This window comes from Lissotriton vulgaris, chromosome 4_1, assembly GCF_964263255.1.
Source record: "Lissotriton vulgaris chromosome 4_1, aLisVul1.2, whole genome shotgun sequence".
In the NCBI taxonomy this organism is placed as follows: domain Eukaryota; kingdom Metazoa; phylum Chordata; class Amphibia; order Caudata; family Salamandridae; genus Lissotriton; species Lissotriton vulgaris.
In genome coordinates, this window is record NC_141691.1 from 813,411,847 (window position 1) to 813,429,587 (window position 17,741).

General features: G+C 45.6%; 1 protein-coding gene across 1 annotated transcript in view; it reads left to right on the forward strand.

The window, feature by feature from the left end:
- The window catches only part of CDKAL1 (CDKAL1 threonylcarbamoyladenosine tRNA methylthiotransferase), a 2,392,744-nt gene that overhangs the window by 1,920,328 nt on the left and 454,675 nt on the right, over positions 1-17,741 (forward strand). Inside the window, exon 12 of the mRNA XM_086965147.1 lies at positions 10,980-11,042. Within this exon, the coding sequence (XP_086821273.1) occupies positions 10,980-11,042 (63 nt within the window). The remainder of the gene's footprint in view (positions 1-10,979; positions 11,043-17,741) is intronic.

The following is a 17,741-nucleotide window of genomic DNA, read 5'->3' on the forward strand; positions in this document are numbered from 1 at the left end:
CTTAAATTACTGCTAAACACAGCGATCCCCCTGAGGTTAGTACCCCCCCACCCCCTCTTTCCAGTTTAGCGACCGGCTGCACTGGTCGTGGCTTCCTAAAGCTGGCCCTGACACCATTTATCCAAGGATTACCCCACCAACTCCCTGACCCACTACACTTCTAGCTGCAACCTAAGATCAAAAATCTTATGAGCACCCATCCCCCCCCACCACCACCACCACCTCATTGTTCATCCTGGGAGTCCTCCACAGGGACTCACTCCTCCGACATCCGAACAGTCACCTATCTTCAGTACTTTATGGCCCTGAAGAGATGTCTCCTGTCTCTGGACCATAAAGCATCATGACCACGCAATACTGCATTCGTCTGCTGTAAAAATGTTTGTTGCTGCATGTATATCACTAGTTTGATGCTTGTTTTGTCCATTCTCCATCTTCACTGCTGACTGACATGCAGCTTTACATTAATAATACCATTACAGTATTGCTTTGACCTCCACATAAAAAATAAATTAGGTGTGCATGGGTGCTTGAGCAAATTGGCTCCACGGCGATGGAGAGCTAGGATGTGGCTGTCCGAATTGGAGGTCAGTACTAAAATGTACCAGCAGTTCAGTCTAGACGCTGGGTAAAGGCCTGTAACACTCAAGAGTGGTAGGGTACCCACAGTCACTAAGCACCAAAACATGCCTTTCCTTGAAGCATAGACCTAAAATTGGACAAAACCCCATCTAACTCCAATATCAATCCACACCTCTTTCCCACTCCACTTTTCACTGGCAGCAGCTGCACCCACCATTAACTCCCCCTATTTTACTCTGCATAAAAAACATACCTCCTTGCTGTACCTCTTTCTGAGTGCCTCAACCAGATTGTTAGTTGTGGAAACAGAATCTGGGACCTAATTATTTATTCATAAAGTTTTATATAGCACGAACTTGACCCACAAGGGTATCAGAGCGCTTTACATTTAGGATCGTTGCGTTATGAGTTACATCAGATACAAGAGCATAGTATGGTACAGTACACATAAACAATGCTTCAATAATTCGTAGGAGGGAGGGAAGGAAGGAGTATTAGCGCGGAGACGAGGAGGAACTGTGCCCAATGTCCGGCTGGGTAGGTGATGGTCAAGGGGGAAACCAAGGACAATCTCCTCATTAACTGTCTAGCAGCTCCACTGGGCATCAGCCATGTTGCTCAGGTCTCAGTGTTCCGGAAAAACTATTTTTAGTTTATTTGATTTGCAAAGGTTATATAGCGCTGTCTAGACCCGGAGGTATCCGAGCGCTTAACCAGAGGATCGTTGCATTACAGGGTACATCTAAAGAGGTTTATATAGCGCTGGCTAGACCCCAAGGTATCAGAGCGCTATACCAGAGGAATAATGCGTTACAAATTACACCAGTTACAATACTGTAATAGGGTACAGTAAACAAGCAACGAGGTTGAGAGAATTTGTAGGGGAGGAAGGAACCATAGCAGGGAGGCGAGGAAGAACTGTGTCCGATGTCCGGCTGGGTAGGTGGCGGTCGAGGGAGAAATCAGGGCCAATCTCCTCATTAGCTGTCTAGCAACTCCACCGGGCATCAGCCATGTTGCTCAGGTCTCAACGTTTGTGAAAAACAGTTTTGAATAGGTACATAGGCTACGAGGATAGAGGTAACAGAAGGAGGCAGGGGGGGAGGGAGTAAAAACAAACCAGAGAAGGAGCTGGGGCTACCACATAGGCCGATGGGGGATGTGATCAAAGACTGGTTGGAGTCCAGTAGTTGGGAAAAATGTGGCAGCCATCTTGGGGTCAGGCTATGGATTCTGACCTTGGTGTTAGAAACAGCCGGTACCCATTTTAGTCTTTCGCTCGATGGGAGCCTCAAGCGGGGACATACCTGCAACTGGATGAGTAGCGCCGGGATTAGGGTTGTGAAAGAGCTTCTGGCCATCATGTTAAGGTTAGGCAAGTCCCCGGAATGCCAACGATGCCCAGGAGCAATCCGAACTCTCAAAGTGCAGGGGCGCCCACCCACCCCCATTTGAAACACCGTGGGCCGATTAAAAGCCCCCCGCACACCGGTCATTAGGAGGGTGACGTCCCTCATGGTGGGCCGCCGCCGCAGTGCATCACAGTATACTCAGGTCGCCTTGCCACTGATTATGTACCAAATACACCAAGCCCGATCTCATCAGGAAAAAGAAAAGCTATCCCCTTCGTTTTACACAGCCGCCATTTTAGAATCAGGCACCGTCAGCTGCAGGACATCAGGAATCTGCGGTCGGCTTCGTTATTAATTGCTCCTCAAAAAAATGTTAGCACTAGCTCCTCGCGCTTCCATATCGCCTCGCTGGCAGAACACCTTTTTCGCAGCGCCGGAAAGATAATCTCCGCAGTGCTCATGGAGCAGCCATTTTAGATACAGGCATCATACAGTAAGCGATCACCGCAAAGCATTGAGTACTAGCTGTAACAGTTAATAAAACACAACAAAGGTGAGTCAAGTCGATATCTAGCAGATTGGCTCATTGATGAAGCAATCGTAGTCATTAATGGGTCATTAATACGCTCCGTAAACAAATCAGCCAAAATCCGCCATTTTTGATTCATCAGCTCACGTAAGCGGCAAAGTTACTGCCGTTAAAGCTGCTTAATTCCTCACTTGTTAGTTAGCGACGCCGACACCATTGGGAGCAGCGCCCCCCCGGAACCGAAGTCTGGTGTTCTGGTGTGCAGTCGATCCCATAATCTCCAGAAGTCTTGGATTGCCTCTCCGGGCATGGTAGCGAGACGGGATCAGGCAGCCATCGGAGGAGGAGCCGGCTGTAAAATTTTAAAAATAAATAAATAATCCTATTTCCCCAATTTAATCCTGCCTTGCACCTTCCTACCATGGCAAATTTGAAAGTATGTGGCACACCCTTGATGAACACAATCATCCAAGCACATAATATTAATATGTAAGCTTAAGGGCAGCGTTCATCAGCAGCAGAAATAGAAAGTGACTTATGCAGCAATAGAAAGGGGGTGAACTTTCAAAGAATACTTACTCTCAGGTTTATAATGCTCAACGTAGTAAAAGAGGTCCAGGGTGATAATGTCAAAACTTCTAACTAGGAGGGGAAGTTAATTGGCGGGGATTTGCTGAAGCGAGAGAGCTGGGAGTAATTGTGCTTTTGCTGTTGAAATTAAATGTGAAAGCCCACATGCTGATTACTTCAGCAAGATGATGTGCTAGTCGCTAGTGCCTTTGATCTACCGATCACTAGGCACTTTGTAGCTCTAGTGTTTTGAAGGAGTCTACATCTGTGAAAACAATCAAGACTGTCATGTATTCTGTTCCGAAAGTGAGTGAAGAGGTAAATGCCTCCATCTGGAGTCGTTGAGGAGACGCCATACTAGCAGCAGGATGTGGTAGAATAACACTGCCCTGCCCAGGGCCTTGACTCCCATGTCTGGCGCGTGTGTACCAAACATAAGGCTTAGAGAGCCCAGCTGCATGTGGCTGGGTTTAATCAGGTGTTGCCCCTTTTATGAGGTTGGCCATTTCTGCAGAAGTTGCAGCTTGCTAACCGTGACGAGTGAAGGGTTGAGCACCTGAAGTACCGAAAGCTAAAGGGTCACTGCAGTGGCAGAAGGTCATATCTATTGACCTTCCTTACTGTCTAATCCATTTATACCAACTCAGCCTAACTTTATTCTGATATCGGTAACCGAGTACCAATAAGTTGATCTATTTGGCCTAAAATGCTGTCTCTCGCGGGAACTCCCTGGCATTTGGGAATTTCCAAAAGCACTGGCATGTTCAGACCCGCGAAGCTGGAATCTTTCCTGAAGTTACCACTTGCACTGCAGTTAATCTGACCATCGGCAAGGTTAAGAACGAAAGAACACGCTCGTGCCAACTGATGAGTGATGTAATTGCATCTTTTTAGGTGAACAGTTAAGAGATTATTACCAGCACCACCAACTTCTAGAGAAATTTAGGATATGGAAGACAAACGAAGTCACTTTTTAGACGAGTAAAGAAACTAAAGGTTAATAGAATTGTTTGCTGAAACAGTCGAACATGTTTGCGACTTGTTCCAACCACGGTCACCGACGCACTTTACCTGCAGAGTGTGGATTTGTATATTGAGGTGTACCGTTTGTAATGCTTTTTGGGCTTGCTTGAAGGCATCTCTTCAGTTTGCTGACTTTTTTTCTGTCATGGAGGTGGGAGATGTTGGAGGACTGTTGAGCACAGATTTTACATTGGCTGCTCTTGGTTTACAGTCTGTAATACTCTAGGCCTATTTCTACCTTTGTTTTCAGTCATGAAATTGAATTCCCATCTCTTGGAGAAATGGAGGGTTAATAAGTAGCACGCCTCACTGGCCCCACAGAATGATATGGCGAAGGAAGATGTGCTTGCGGGAAAGAAAGCTCAATGGAGCGATTCTAGTGCACATGAAGTGTGGGAAGGGTGGTCATTTGCACCGCCACCCCAATCACCTGCAATTAGTGGCCACCATCCTTCATGACTACCGATTGAGTGTTCAACAATGACCAGCAAAACCATGTTTTAATCTTTATTTAATATCCAGTTATCTCAGAAGAAGGCAAGAGATACAAAACCTGCTGATAAAAACATGACCAGTATCAGCATTATCGTACATGAGTCACCATCATAATATATTGCATTTATTAAAGGTAGACAAGAGAGATGGGCACACCATCAACACTCTCATAAAATTCACTTAATGTCTCATTCCCATCCTTAGTATTTAGGACCCAACCTGTACCATGGCAAATCACTATTTTCTGTTGCTGTCTTAAACATATAAGCTTCCCATTTATCCTTCTGCCATTGTTTTGGATTTACCATCTTTCTATGACATTTTTCCCATTTGTTACTCATAGCCATGTATAGTAGTCATACTGAATGACTAGGGGGCACTGTAGCTCTTCCGATGCAGCTCTATACATCTCTTAGCCAGAGTCAGACCTAGGCTGAAAAATTTGAGTCTATAATGGGAGTTTTGGTGACCTAGAGAGCAGTGCCAGTTGTGTTGTGCAGGGCAATGTATATGGCCTTTCTTTGTATTATAATTGCATTCATATGGCATTTACTACCCCTTATGAGGCATTGAAGCGCTTTATGGAGGGTGGCTCACTACTCCGTAGCCCAAAGGTAATGGTTAATCCAGTGGTTATTGGGTATTGCTGTAGATTTGTTGGGTATTGACTGAGTGCTGTGCTATAAAGAAACTGAATAATTTTCTCTATTTTCAAGTGGTGATGTATTATGTTAATAGGAGTTAGGTGTAAGTATTAGATTGAGCTAATGTAAGTGGAAAAAGTCGGGTAGGGAAATAGGGTGGAGGAGCTGAGATAGAAGAGAGAGGTGAGACCACAATGAGGTTGTGGTTTATGGAAGAGGAATGTGTTGATAGGTTTTGGTGTTTAAATCCTTCAATAGCCTGTAAACCAGACATCGTCCTGACAGAGTAAGCGTGAGAGATAATGAGATGTGAGAAAGGGTTATGAGGTGTAAGTGAGAGTTTAATACACATAATTTTAATTCTTAAAACAGTCTAGCATAAGTCCATTAGACACACTACAAATGGGAAGACACTACATTCCCTGCATTACTTATTCTTTTAAATTAAATATGTGCTTTATAACAATAATTTAAAAAAAATGTTTTGTAAACACTGGAAAACACAGTTTTTGTCTATTTTAGGGTGTGATTAACACGGATTTAGAAAAGGTTTAGAAACATTAAGAAAACACCACTGAAATCCACAAATAATGATCACTGAAAACTGGACAGCCTAGTCAAAGGCTAACAACATCCATTCATGGAGTTTTTCCACTGAGTTTATGGTTTCCAGTTGAGCTTTAATGTTTGGCGCATTTCCAACTTCTGCATGTTTAGTTAGTTCCACTGTCTATAAGTTTTAGTGGATTGGTGCACCTTAGTTAATGTTTTATTTGGGATCTTGAACAACAGGGGGATGATGTGATGATAGGTTTGTGTAACAGGTGACTTTTTTTGAGTAGTGGTTAGTTCCACATTTCCAAAAACTACATTCCATGTATGACCTGCCATTTGGCTGGCTTCAGAGATGATCTGTTGTAAGTTGTGTAATTTTAGCCCTGAAGTGATGGCATTTGGTAGAAGCGTATTTGGTTCATCAAAGCAGATGTTTAGGTTTCCAAGTATAGATATAGTGGGCAGTTTTGTTGATAGATCTTAGACTATGTCCAAGAAAGCATCAGTACATTTTCTGTTGTGGGGAGGAGGTCTGTAGAGCAGGAAGAAGTGGCAGATGAAAGTGCGGCTGGGTTAGCAGCTAACAAGAAAGGCTTCACAACATTGTATAGTTGCCTCTTCCAACTTGGTGATAGTTATGGTGTCCTTCAATACAATGGTTAGTCCACCTCCTTTTATTACCATCATACTTATGTGTAATGGCTGATAACCAGGGTATTTAACTTCATGTAGTACTGGGGTCATGGCTTTTCCCAAACAGGTTTTAGTGATGAATAATATGTCTTGTTCTGTGTCTGTCAGTCGGTCAAAGATGTATTTGATTTTGCTCATTGAACGAGCATTAATAAGCAGACATTTAAGATGTGATATGCATCTGAGGTATTGCTGTTATTATGCGTTGTGCTCCTTATGGATATGTGATTACTATTTTTCAAGATTTGTTCTATTTGAGGGTGGGAAGGTGAGGAGGTGTAGAGAGTGCTGCTGGAGTGATTGTGCAAGGATTGTTTGCTTGCCTGCTAGTTTATTAGTGATATTGTGAGGTTTTTATGGGAGGGAGATTAGGAGTCAGATTATATTTGGGAGGTAGTTGTGGGTGTTGGATTTTGTGTAGGTGATACGGTAAAACAGAGTAGAGATGTAGTAGGAGTGGTGTGAAGTATGTGTGATTGTTCATGTTTGCCTTTATTGAGGTTGACAGTGGAAGGGATACGGATAAGGGGTGTGAAACGGGGTGGTCTAATTCTAGTGCAGAGGCATATCACAGTCCCCCAAGGTGCGGGGGGCCCAGAGCTTCAAGGTGGCCCCTCAGCACAGTAGTCAGTCCCGAGATCTCCAGAATCAATCCGGAACGGGGGCCCCCTCCATGTCCCTTGCAGGGGGGTCCCTCAACTTTCGTTACGCCAGTGTTCTAGTGCTCTAAAATTCGCGATTGATGAGAGTCATTGATTGTTGATTATGAAAGTTGTGGAGGAGTTGTTTTGGGTGTTGTTGAGAAGTGTTGAGTTATAATGAGTAATTAAGGTATTAGATGAAGGAGAGCCTGAGGATTGGGTTTGTGAAAGGAGCGGATGGAAAGATCTGCGATCTTTTCTAATGGTAAGGTTAGTTATGCTGTTAGATGAGGGTTGTTGTGGAAGATAGTGCATATGGAATGTGTTTTCACGTTTGCCACGTTATTTATCACCTTTTCAAATATATATCCCGGCATGGGCATATCAGTGATAGAAGTCTGCATATGTTCAAGTGTAGTTAAGGCACTCAGAATAATGCATATATAGAGTGTGTGGGTGGACATATACATGTGTATATTGCTCTTTTCCATACCAAAAGAGTGAGTTCCCCTTACATTGTATTAACTAGTTCAATTATGTTCATCCCTAGCACCGTTTGTATAGATCCTGCTGCTCTCAGCTGCAAGTATTCCATCATCATTGAGGACTTCCTATTCACAGGCTTTATGTTTTTTAGGCTGTCCAGCTTGAGTACGTTCCTCCCAAGGAGCAAAGCCTTTTCACACTACCTCTCCTTGTATTTTTCCACAAGTGCGCCTTTCTGTAAACAGGCTTGCAAATCTAGTTGTTAGCCACATTTGCTGTGCATTTAAAACAGAGGTCAATTGGCAGGCTCTGTCTTCCGAGGAAAGTTGGGGGTTAATTTTTCTTTCTCCCAGTTCAAAGCGAGAGGATTTATGTGACACTCTTGCTGACTACTGGGGGTAGGAACATGTTTTTTTCTAGCCTACAACAACCTTTAAATAAACTGTACAAGTATTTCAGAATATATCAGAATTAGGAATGCACAAATTAAGCACATTTTTTGTTAATTTTGAAGTGCTTTAATATGATCAAAACAAATCAATACTCTAGGTCTCCAAAGTTTTTCCTGGAGGGCTGGATCCATGAAATGTTTTTAGCATATCCTCAATTTAAAGACATGTAGTTATCTTAATAATCTGGAATGGATCCGGCCCTTCAGGGCTGACTTTAGAGAACCCTGCACTAGGTAATGCCATTTCTACATTATAGTTTGTGTGCAGTATACTTTTAATAGCAAAACTGTGTGCTGTGGAAATGCAATGGTCATTTCAATTGAAAATGTGTTTGCTGTAATTGCAGTGTGCTACCACACCATGCACACTCCACTCTGTGCACTCTACTCTGAACAACTCCAACCCACTGCACCCTACTCTGCACTATTCCACTGCACTCTACTCTGCACTATTCCACTGCACTCTACTCCACTCTGCATCACTACACTCTATGCTGCTGCACTCAACACTTCTCTACTCTTCTTTGCATCAGTCTACTCAAGGCCAATGCACTTTACCCACTCCACTCTACTGTACACCACTGCACTCGTCACCACTTCACTCTACACTACTCGTCTAGGCCGCCCCACTCAACACCACTGTACGCCACTCTGCAACATTACACTCTATGCCGGGACACCTCAGTCGAGTTAGCTGTTCACTCTACAAAGCCCTTTAATATTATTATTACCCCACTGCACTCTATACCAATACACTCTACACTAATGCCCTCTAGTCTGTACCAGTCCACACCCCTGCACTCTTACACCAATCCATTGTATGCCACTTTAATCTCCTCTGCACCACTGCAGTATGTGCCACTAAGCGCTACACCACTACGCTGCACCACTCGACGCCACTCTACTCTGAAACAATCTACTCTACACCACTGCAGTCTACACCACGCCATTCCACTCTGTCACTTCACTATTTCACTCTACTCTATGCCACTAAACTCTGTCAATCAACTCTACGCAACTGCACTCTACATCATTGCACTTTACAGCATAGTATTCTACGCCACTCTACTATGCGGCACTGCACGTCATTCTACACCACTGCACTTCATGACTCTAATCAGCAGCACTGCTCTCTCTGCCACTGAACTCTATGCTACTCTACTCTGCACTACTGCTCTCTATGCCAATGCACTCTAAACCACTCGGCTCTTCATCGCTTCATGCCAATGCATTCTGCAACACTCCGCTCTACACCACTGCACTCTAGGCCACTCCACTCTATGCCAATATACTCTACTCTGCCACTGCACTCTACATTACTCTGTGCCACTCGGCTCTGTGCCACTCGGCTCTGTGCCACTCGGCTCTGTGCCACTCGGCTCTGTGCCACTCGGCTCTCTGCCAATCGGCTCTCTGCCACTCGGCTCTCTGCCACTCGGCTCTCTGCCACTCAGCGCTGCTTTGCGCCATTCAGCGCTGCTTTGCGCCACTCCAGTCTGTGCCACTCTGCACTGCTCTACGCCACTGCTCTAAGCCACTGAACTCTATGCCACATCACTCTACTATGCACCGCTCTAATCTATGCCACTGCATTGTATCCCACTGAATTCTATGCTGCTGCACTTTACGCTACTGCACTCTACACCACCATACAACAGTTTTCACCTGTCCACTCCACTCCACACCACTGCACTTTACTCTGGACCAGTCTACACAACTGCATTTTACTCTTCATAGCTGTGCTCAATTCCACTGCACCTAAGCCAATCAACACCATTGTACTCTATGCCACTGCACTCTACACAACTGCACTCTGACACTGTGTTCTGCAACACTACACTCTGACACTGTATTCTGCAACACTACACTTTACGCAACTGAACTCTATGCCACTGAACTCTATGCCACTCTACTCTGCACTACTCAACTCTATGCCACTGCACTATATGCCATTATACTGTATACCACTCTACTCCACTGCACTCCATGCCACTCTGTTCTGCACCACAGCACTCTACACCACTTTACTATTCAACACTCTAATCTATCTCACTGCATTCTACGACGCTGGATTTTACACCGCTGAATTTTGTGCAGTTGCACTGTACGCCACTATACTCTGCAACACTTGCCGCCTTTGCACTCTGCAATAGTCCACACTACTTTATGCCACTTCACTCTACACGACTCCTCTCTGTGCCAATCCAATGTATGACACTCTATGCCACTCTACTCCACGAAACTCTACTACACTCTTAGCCATTCCACTCTACGACACTCCACGCTTCTATCCTCCATGCCACTAACTTTTGGCCATGTTAAACAGTAGCCACACTGGTGTACACCAAAGCTTAAACTCTTTGGCAGAGCCAATATCTCTTGCATAGGTGAGACCAAGTGGCTTTGCCAAGGCGTGTTTAAGTGCTGCTCCTATAGGAAATCCTCGCAGTGACTCAGCAAAAATTAAATATGTGTATGTCGCATTGTGTAGTGTTTTCCCTGCCGTTTTCCAAGATGGTGCCTTTGATCACTGAAAGTCTGAAACTTTGAAATTGTCCCAATGAAGAATATGTATAGTTCACTCAAACATTTAACAAGAAATATTGTACCTGTTTGGGGGAACCAAATAACTGGCACAAAATCCCTGCTGAAATGCTACTAGAAATAATCATTCAAAGGCATTTCTTTCGATTTTGCATCGCTTTAATTTTCTACTGAATTTTTTTCCAATAACTGTTAGTAGCAATTGTGGTTTACTTTGATCAAATGTCATTAGTGTAGATAAAAGCCCAAACATTTGAGTTTCGTGTTTGTCCTCTTTTATGGTTAAGATCCATGCTTAAAACAATTTCAATTTTTCAACATTGGCCCAATGCCTATCAAGTGGGATTCAAACACTGCTTTTTACCTTTTGTTTGTAATCTCTTTAATGTGTGTTATTCATTTTTTTGTTCACAGAAAAAGCAAAGAACAAAGGAGCTATCCCAACTCTTTCATTCCTACAGCCCATACAACCACAAGGTAAGACTTTGCAGATTAGTGTATTAGTCTGTTCAGTGAGTTCACTCCTCCCGGCGAATACAAAGAGGAAAAAACAGGGACCGAGTCTGTGAGAAGTAAACTAATCTAGGACAGAACACGTAAGAGTGTGGTTAAAAGCTTATTTCAAGCTGTTTAAGTCTGTAGTGAGGCATAGGAGCATTAATACATTAAGATTGGGTCCCATATCAAGGAGCTCGATGTTCATAGCATGTATTTTACAGCATTTTGGCCTTGTGTTCACATAACTGTTTATTCCCTGTACCTGAATAAATATATGTATGGGATTTATAAAGCGCTGGAATCACCCCCGTAGGGGTAACTTTATCTATATATAGATATATATGTATAGATATATATATATGTCCAGAACACTCCTCCAAAGGAAGATAAGGCCACAGCAGGGGAAATGTAGAAAGCATCTTTATTCCATAAACAGCCGGCAAGGAAATTCACAAACACCCGCAGTGGCGAATGCATTTCGGCGTCATTTTAGCCTTCTTCAGCGCTTTGGGTGTGAAGCAGGTGAGTATCCCGGTTAAAGTATCCTCCCACAACCTGCTTCATGAACTACTGCTCCGCCCATTATGGTTTGTGCCAATCGCCTTAGCCTCCTGCAAGACGCCTCTCATCCAGCGCCTATAGGTTCCAGCATGCACAGGAAAGCTGCTGGAAGACAATGCGAAGGGTGGAACAGCGCCGCCTAGAACCTCAATGTTCAGCAGTCCCGAAATAGGATCCTTCCTCGAGTCCCCAAACCGCATCTCCCACCACGTCACAGGATACTCCGTAGCGGGGGCACGGTAACATGGTTACCTCGCCCTGCGTGATGTCGAAGACAACTACTCCGCCCCTTCTCCTCCAGTGCGAGTAGGCAGGCTTAGGTCATTCCTGCAACCAGGATAACGAAAATGTCCCACGAAAGCGGAAACAAGTGAGACCAAAGCCCTTGATGATGCGGGAGCCTTCATATATTTATATATATATATATATATATATATATATATATATATATATATATATATATATATATATATTTTTTTTTTTTTTACTCGGGGAGCATGCAGCTAAACCATATTTAGTTCTGCGTTTCACTGGGTGATGTCTGATTTGTTCACATGTTCAAGACTTAAACTGCAGGGGATAGTAGACATACTTTACCTCTAGGACTCTGGATGGTGAGGATGGCAAACAAGAGAACTTGCCGCTTGCTTATCGTTAACCTCCAGTTTTGCTAATTCTAAACAGTTTTGCATTTTCGCCGATACTGTAATTTCGTAAAGTTGAACTAGATTGTCTTTACCAGAATGGCTAAGCTGACCATTGTCTGTAGCTGTACACTTTTATCACGAGTAATACACTGGCAGCAATGTATGTGTGGGTGAGGGGGGAGTTTGGAGATGAGTAGACGAGGTATAGTTAAATGAACTGTAGTGGCAGTCTGCTTGTCTCCGGATGGTGCTACACACCTGGGTGCACTATGGGATGCGCACAGCTTGTTCTACCTGAATCGTGGCTTAGCATGGGCTTGGCATCCCAGCATGTTGTCCAGCCTAAAAAAAATGCTGTTTTTGGAAGTATGGCTGGTATTGGTTTGAAGAGTGCACTACTTTATCTAAAAAGCAGAACAGAGCGATGTTCTAGGTAGTAATGAGGTTTAGTATGCATGAGTGCTTGGTGATGCTTCTAGGTCTGAATAATGCACAGATGAAGAGTAATGGTGAGCAGGTGTGCCAGCGAGCCGGGCAGCAAGATGGACGCCATAGCATGAGGCTGTGCTGGCCCAGCTGTATAATCTGGCATAGACACACTGTTGGGGCTTCCACTTGAGTCCATTGACACCAGAACTGCGGTCCAACAGGGATCATAACAGCTACTTCAGTGACGATGACTAACTCTTCAGATTGCAGCCCTAGACAACCTTGCCATGGGCCAACTGGTCCGCCTTGTGGGACTGGAGGCCGTCTGTCTCGCTGAATCGCCCGAAGGATAATTCCAGCTGTTTTTACTTTTAGGTTGTAATGGGAAACATTTTCTTTAACGGTTGAATTGTTGAAGTGGGTGCGGTGTTGAAATGTTGGGTATGTACCTGCTTAATTCTTACCCTTAATTCGTTCCAGGGTGCTTTATTCACTGTATCCCGATGCTCGGCACACCCTGCATCACTCATTAAACCCTCCCCCCACCACCACCCCAGCCCCGTGTGGTGCAGGCCCTCCTGAACAGCCACTGATGGAAGATTACATTGTTGACCTGGAATGTTCATGGGCTGAATGACTCTAGGAAAACATTTGCCTACTCTGCCACCACAATGTGGACATTACCCTACTACACGAGATCCACCTTATGGTGCAGACTCGAGGACACTTGCATGCGGGGTGGATCGGTGAAGCTCACATTTCCACGTACTCCAACTATGCACGAGGGGGGCTGTAATCTTCCGAAGGGCGGTAAAGTAGAGCACACTGTTGGCGTTGCATGATAAAGAGGGAAAGTATGTGATCTTGCATGGAGTCATTGTTGGCTTTTGGAGTACACTAGCATGTGTCTATGGCCCAAATGTAGACTCTCAGGACTTCTTTGCCGAAGTGTTGGACAACATTGTAGCCCATGGCCACTCAACAGTGTTATGGGCGGGGGGGGGGGCGACTTCAATGTTATACTAGACCCCCAGACTGACTGATCCCACTGTCTTCTGCCCGCACCCCTGTGCAGCAGCACAGAAACACTCTCTGCTGTCCAACCTAGACCTAGTCGACATATGGCTTGCCTTGCATCCCCACGCAACCGAGGGCACCTGCTTGACCTCCTCCCGCGGAGTATGGTTGCATTTTGACTACTGACTCGTCACCGGTGACACATGCATACACAATGTCATCATTACACACTTAACCTGAACACTTTCAGCTATGCGCCAGTGACCCTGACCTTGTCAACGGGAGATCCTTCTGAGTGCACATTCACCTGGATCCCCCCCCCCCGATTACATTTACATACCTCATCTTTCACACAGAGATGCATAGTGCTATTGCTTTATACTTAACACCGGCACTGTTGCCTCTCCTGGAATGCTCTGGGAGGCCATTAAGGTGTGCATCCATGGAATATGCATATCTGCAGTCGGGTATCCTCCGCGGTCTGTGAGCACAACTGCACACACTCAAGCGCGAACTCTGTCAACTCGAGGAGAGTTACTTTGACACAGCCGACACATATCACCTAGCGATGTTGCGTGAAAAGATGTCAGAGTATGAAGATCGCGCAAAACTGAAGTGCGCTTTCTACACAAGGATGCCATTGCATGCCGTTTCGGCGAGGGTGACAGAGCGAGTAAGATTCGCAGCTCTACTTAAAAACAGTGTTGCAGCTCTTATATTACTGAACTCCTGAGTGCCACTAGTGAACCTCACCACTCCTCTGCTCAGCTTCTACACTGCGCTTTTCACTTCCAAGGGTGAAGTGCCACCCAATACATTCACTGTTTACTTCGACACAGAAGCTGCTCTGGCTTGATAACGGCCATAGACAATTCCTGTATGGCCCCTTCACATCGGAAGACATCATCCGGGACGTTTTGGAAGGGAAGGGAAGGGAATGCCCTGGGCCCGGACGACCTAACGGCCCAATTCTACAAGGCCTATACCAAGCCGCTAGCGCCACATCTACCGGCCGTGTACGAGGAAGCTAGAGACATTGGGCACTTGCTCCTTTCAGTGTGGGAAGCCCTTATAGACACGCTTCGTAAACCTGAAAAACCACCCAATCTGTGTGAATCTTATAGGCCCCTATCCATGATAAATGTAAACAAAATACTGGCCAAGAAGATCGCCACTTCATCCCTCCCTCCTCCTTGGACCTGCAGCTTTCGGCAGTGGTGGTTTTTCTCAAGTTCAAGGAGGTCTTTGACTCCCTGGAATGGCCCTTACCTGTTTGCGCTCAGCGGTGTGTTGGCTTTGGCTTTCTCTAATGACCCAAAGTCCTATACACACTCCTGAATGGTCGACTCCACATCAACAGAGGAGTTGCAGACCCCAATGCAATACATAGAAGCATCAGACAGCAATGCACTCTCTCCTCACTTCTTTATGCATCGCCATGGAGCCGCACGCGATTTCAGACTGCGGCAATACCATGCAGAACGTGGCTTAAACTACATGGCGCAGAGGGTAGTGGTCTCCATGTACGAGAACGATGTAACACTATGTCAGAAGTTCTGTCACCAACTTTGAGCCCATATTGTGTGAACTTATGTGTGTTGCGGCGTTGACACGGAATTGCTATCAACTGGTCAGAGTGTTTCCAGTGTTCCCCCTCACTAAACATACAAATCGATTCCCAACTGACTACCCTCTTGAATGAGGGGATGAATGCGTCCAGTACCTTGGGGTCGGGGTTAGCACGGACCTTACGCATATTTGGTACAAGAACTATGGCCAGAAGAGCGAATTCTGACATTGACAAGACTGCTGCTATCACTCACTGGGCGTGTGGCCCTTGCCAAAATGATAGTATTACTCAAACTCCTTTACCTCTTCCTTAACATCCCTGTTCCATTCACCAAGGCATTTCTAACATGGGTCTGCTCCCCTTTAATCCAGCTGGTTTGGGCGGGTACGCAGCCGTTACTGACCTAGGAAGTGCTAGTTGCGCCCTTCGAACAGAGGGGGCCTATGTGCTCCGGGCATGTAACTGTATTATTAGTGCGTGCAGGCACCCAATGCGTACATCTGGATACACCCCATGCGGCAATAGAGGCTGACAGTGCTACCACATCATACATGCCAACATTTCAAGAGAGCAAAGTGGGAGATTTAAAAAAAAAAATCGGGAGAATGGGACTTTGAATCGGGTTACTGGCATGTATGGGCTTTGGAAGTATGCTGCTGTATGATAGGACATTTGAAACGTAAATGCACGTTTTTTTCTAACCTTTCAGAAGCATGGAGCATAGTGGCAGGCAGAGAGGGTGATGCAAGTGTTGGGCACTGGCCTGGCAGGTTGTTGGCAGTGCATGCACTCCCGACCCCCCTGTGGCAGCCCGGGCTGAAACACCTCACCCACCCAACCCAGTACTTCGCAGGTCTTTAAAAGACGATTCCCTTACTAATTACGCTTTGTTGGTTTTTCACCCCTTCGAGAGCCCCTAAATCGCCACTCTTTGTTGGAAGAATTTGCACTTTACACAATACCAAGCCCTGTCAGGTGAAACCCCCGAGGAATCGGGTTTTTGCTTGTAGGAATCGGGAGGCGGGAGACTAGCCTTCAAATCGGTAGTCTCACGCCTGAATCGGGAGGGTTGGGGTGTCTGCCACATGCCCTTTATCCAACATGATATGTGCCTTGCCAGAGTGCCCGAAGGCCAAGGTCAACACAATTAAGTGTACTGTGTGGGCTTGGGATTGACTTTACCGAAGGGCACGCCTAGACTGCCTTTACTCTGCTTGCCTCCCAATCGCTAATAACCCTGAGCTGCCGCTGTCTGGGGACGAGCTTGCGCAGTGCCTTCTGTGCAGGCTGTGTCTGACATTAATAGGCCTTCTGTACCCAGGAGGTGTATTCTTAACCTTACAAGGCTAGCTGGGCTGAGCCCGTTGCACACCTCTAAATTTCTTTCTTTGCTATTGACTATGTCGCTCAAGCAGGACCACGCACAGCTCCTTCTCTCATGAGCCCACCACTCAGCATGTTTTAGATTACATACTGGGTGCCCCTCTTCTACCTTACTTGTCACCTGACCTTGCTCCAATATGCAAGACTAAGCTCCCCTGGCTAAGTCCAAAGCATTGGCGAAGTGGCAGGCGAATATAGGGCCTGACCTGACAGAAGTTTTTTGGTACTGCTGCTCCAAAACCAGCATGTTCCGGCCCAATTACAGATTGAGGCTCATACACGTTAAATCCCTCCATCGCATACACTGCACCTTTGCCACACTGCACTCTATGGGTCTGGCGCACGCTGCGGCTGCTGACTTTATGCACCTTGCCTGGCAGTGCCCCAAAATTTCTGGATTTTGACTTGGCCTTTAATGGCAAAGACAAGGTGGTTGCCAGCTCCGTGCCCAGGAAGTCACTCATGGCATTGCTAGGACATGTCAGGGATGCCCTGACCGGTACCCACCGCCTGACTGCAATGATGCTAACAATTGCTATAGGGAAAGTGGAAATTCACTAGGGTAGGTGCAACAGCCCCACCCTGAAGGGTTGGCAGAGGGACTGTCAGGAACGACTAGAGGAGTACTGGGCGCTGCATTCTACCAGATTCTACCGACGTAGCATCTGGAGCCCCTTAGTATATATCTCGCACTTTAAGGTGAGAGAGGCTCTCTTATCGCCTAATGACTGCGCCTTCAAGATTACAAGTAATGCATTGGTTATTGGAAGTTCAGTGTAACGAATATAGCTGTTTACTACGCGATGTTTCACATCGAGTGCTATTACAACCCGGTTGTTACAACGACTGCGTTGTTAGTACGCAATGCATTTACATCGCAAGTTTTTACGACGAGTTCCACTAGGGGGCATGCTGGATTGCGCAACAGTAGGGAAGGTGTTTGAATTCATTTCCAACACCTCAGTGCCCCCTAGTGGAATTCGTTGTATAGACTTGCGATGCAAATGCATTGCGTAGTAACAACTCGATTGTTGCAACGACAACGTTGTAAAGGTATGGCGGTGTAATGAC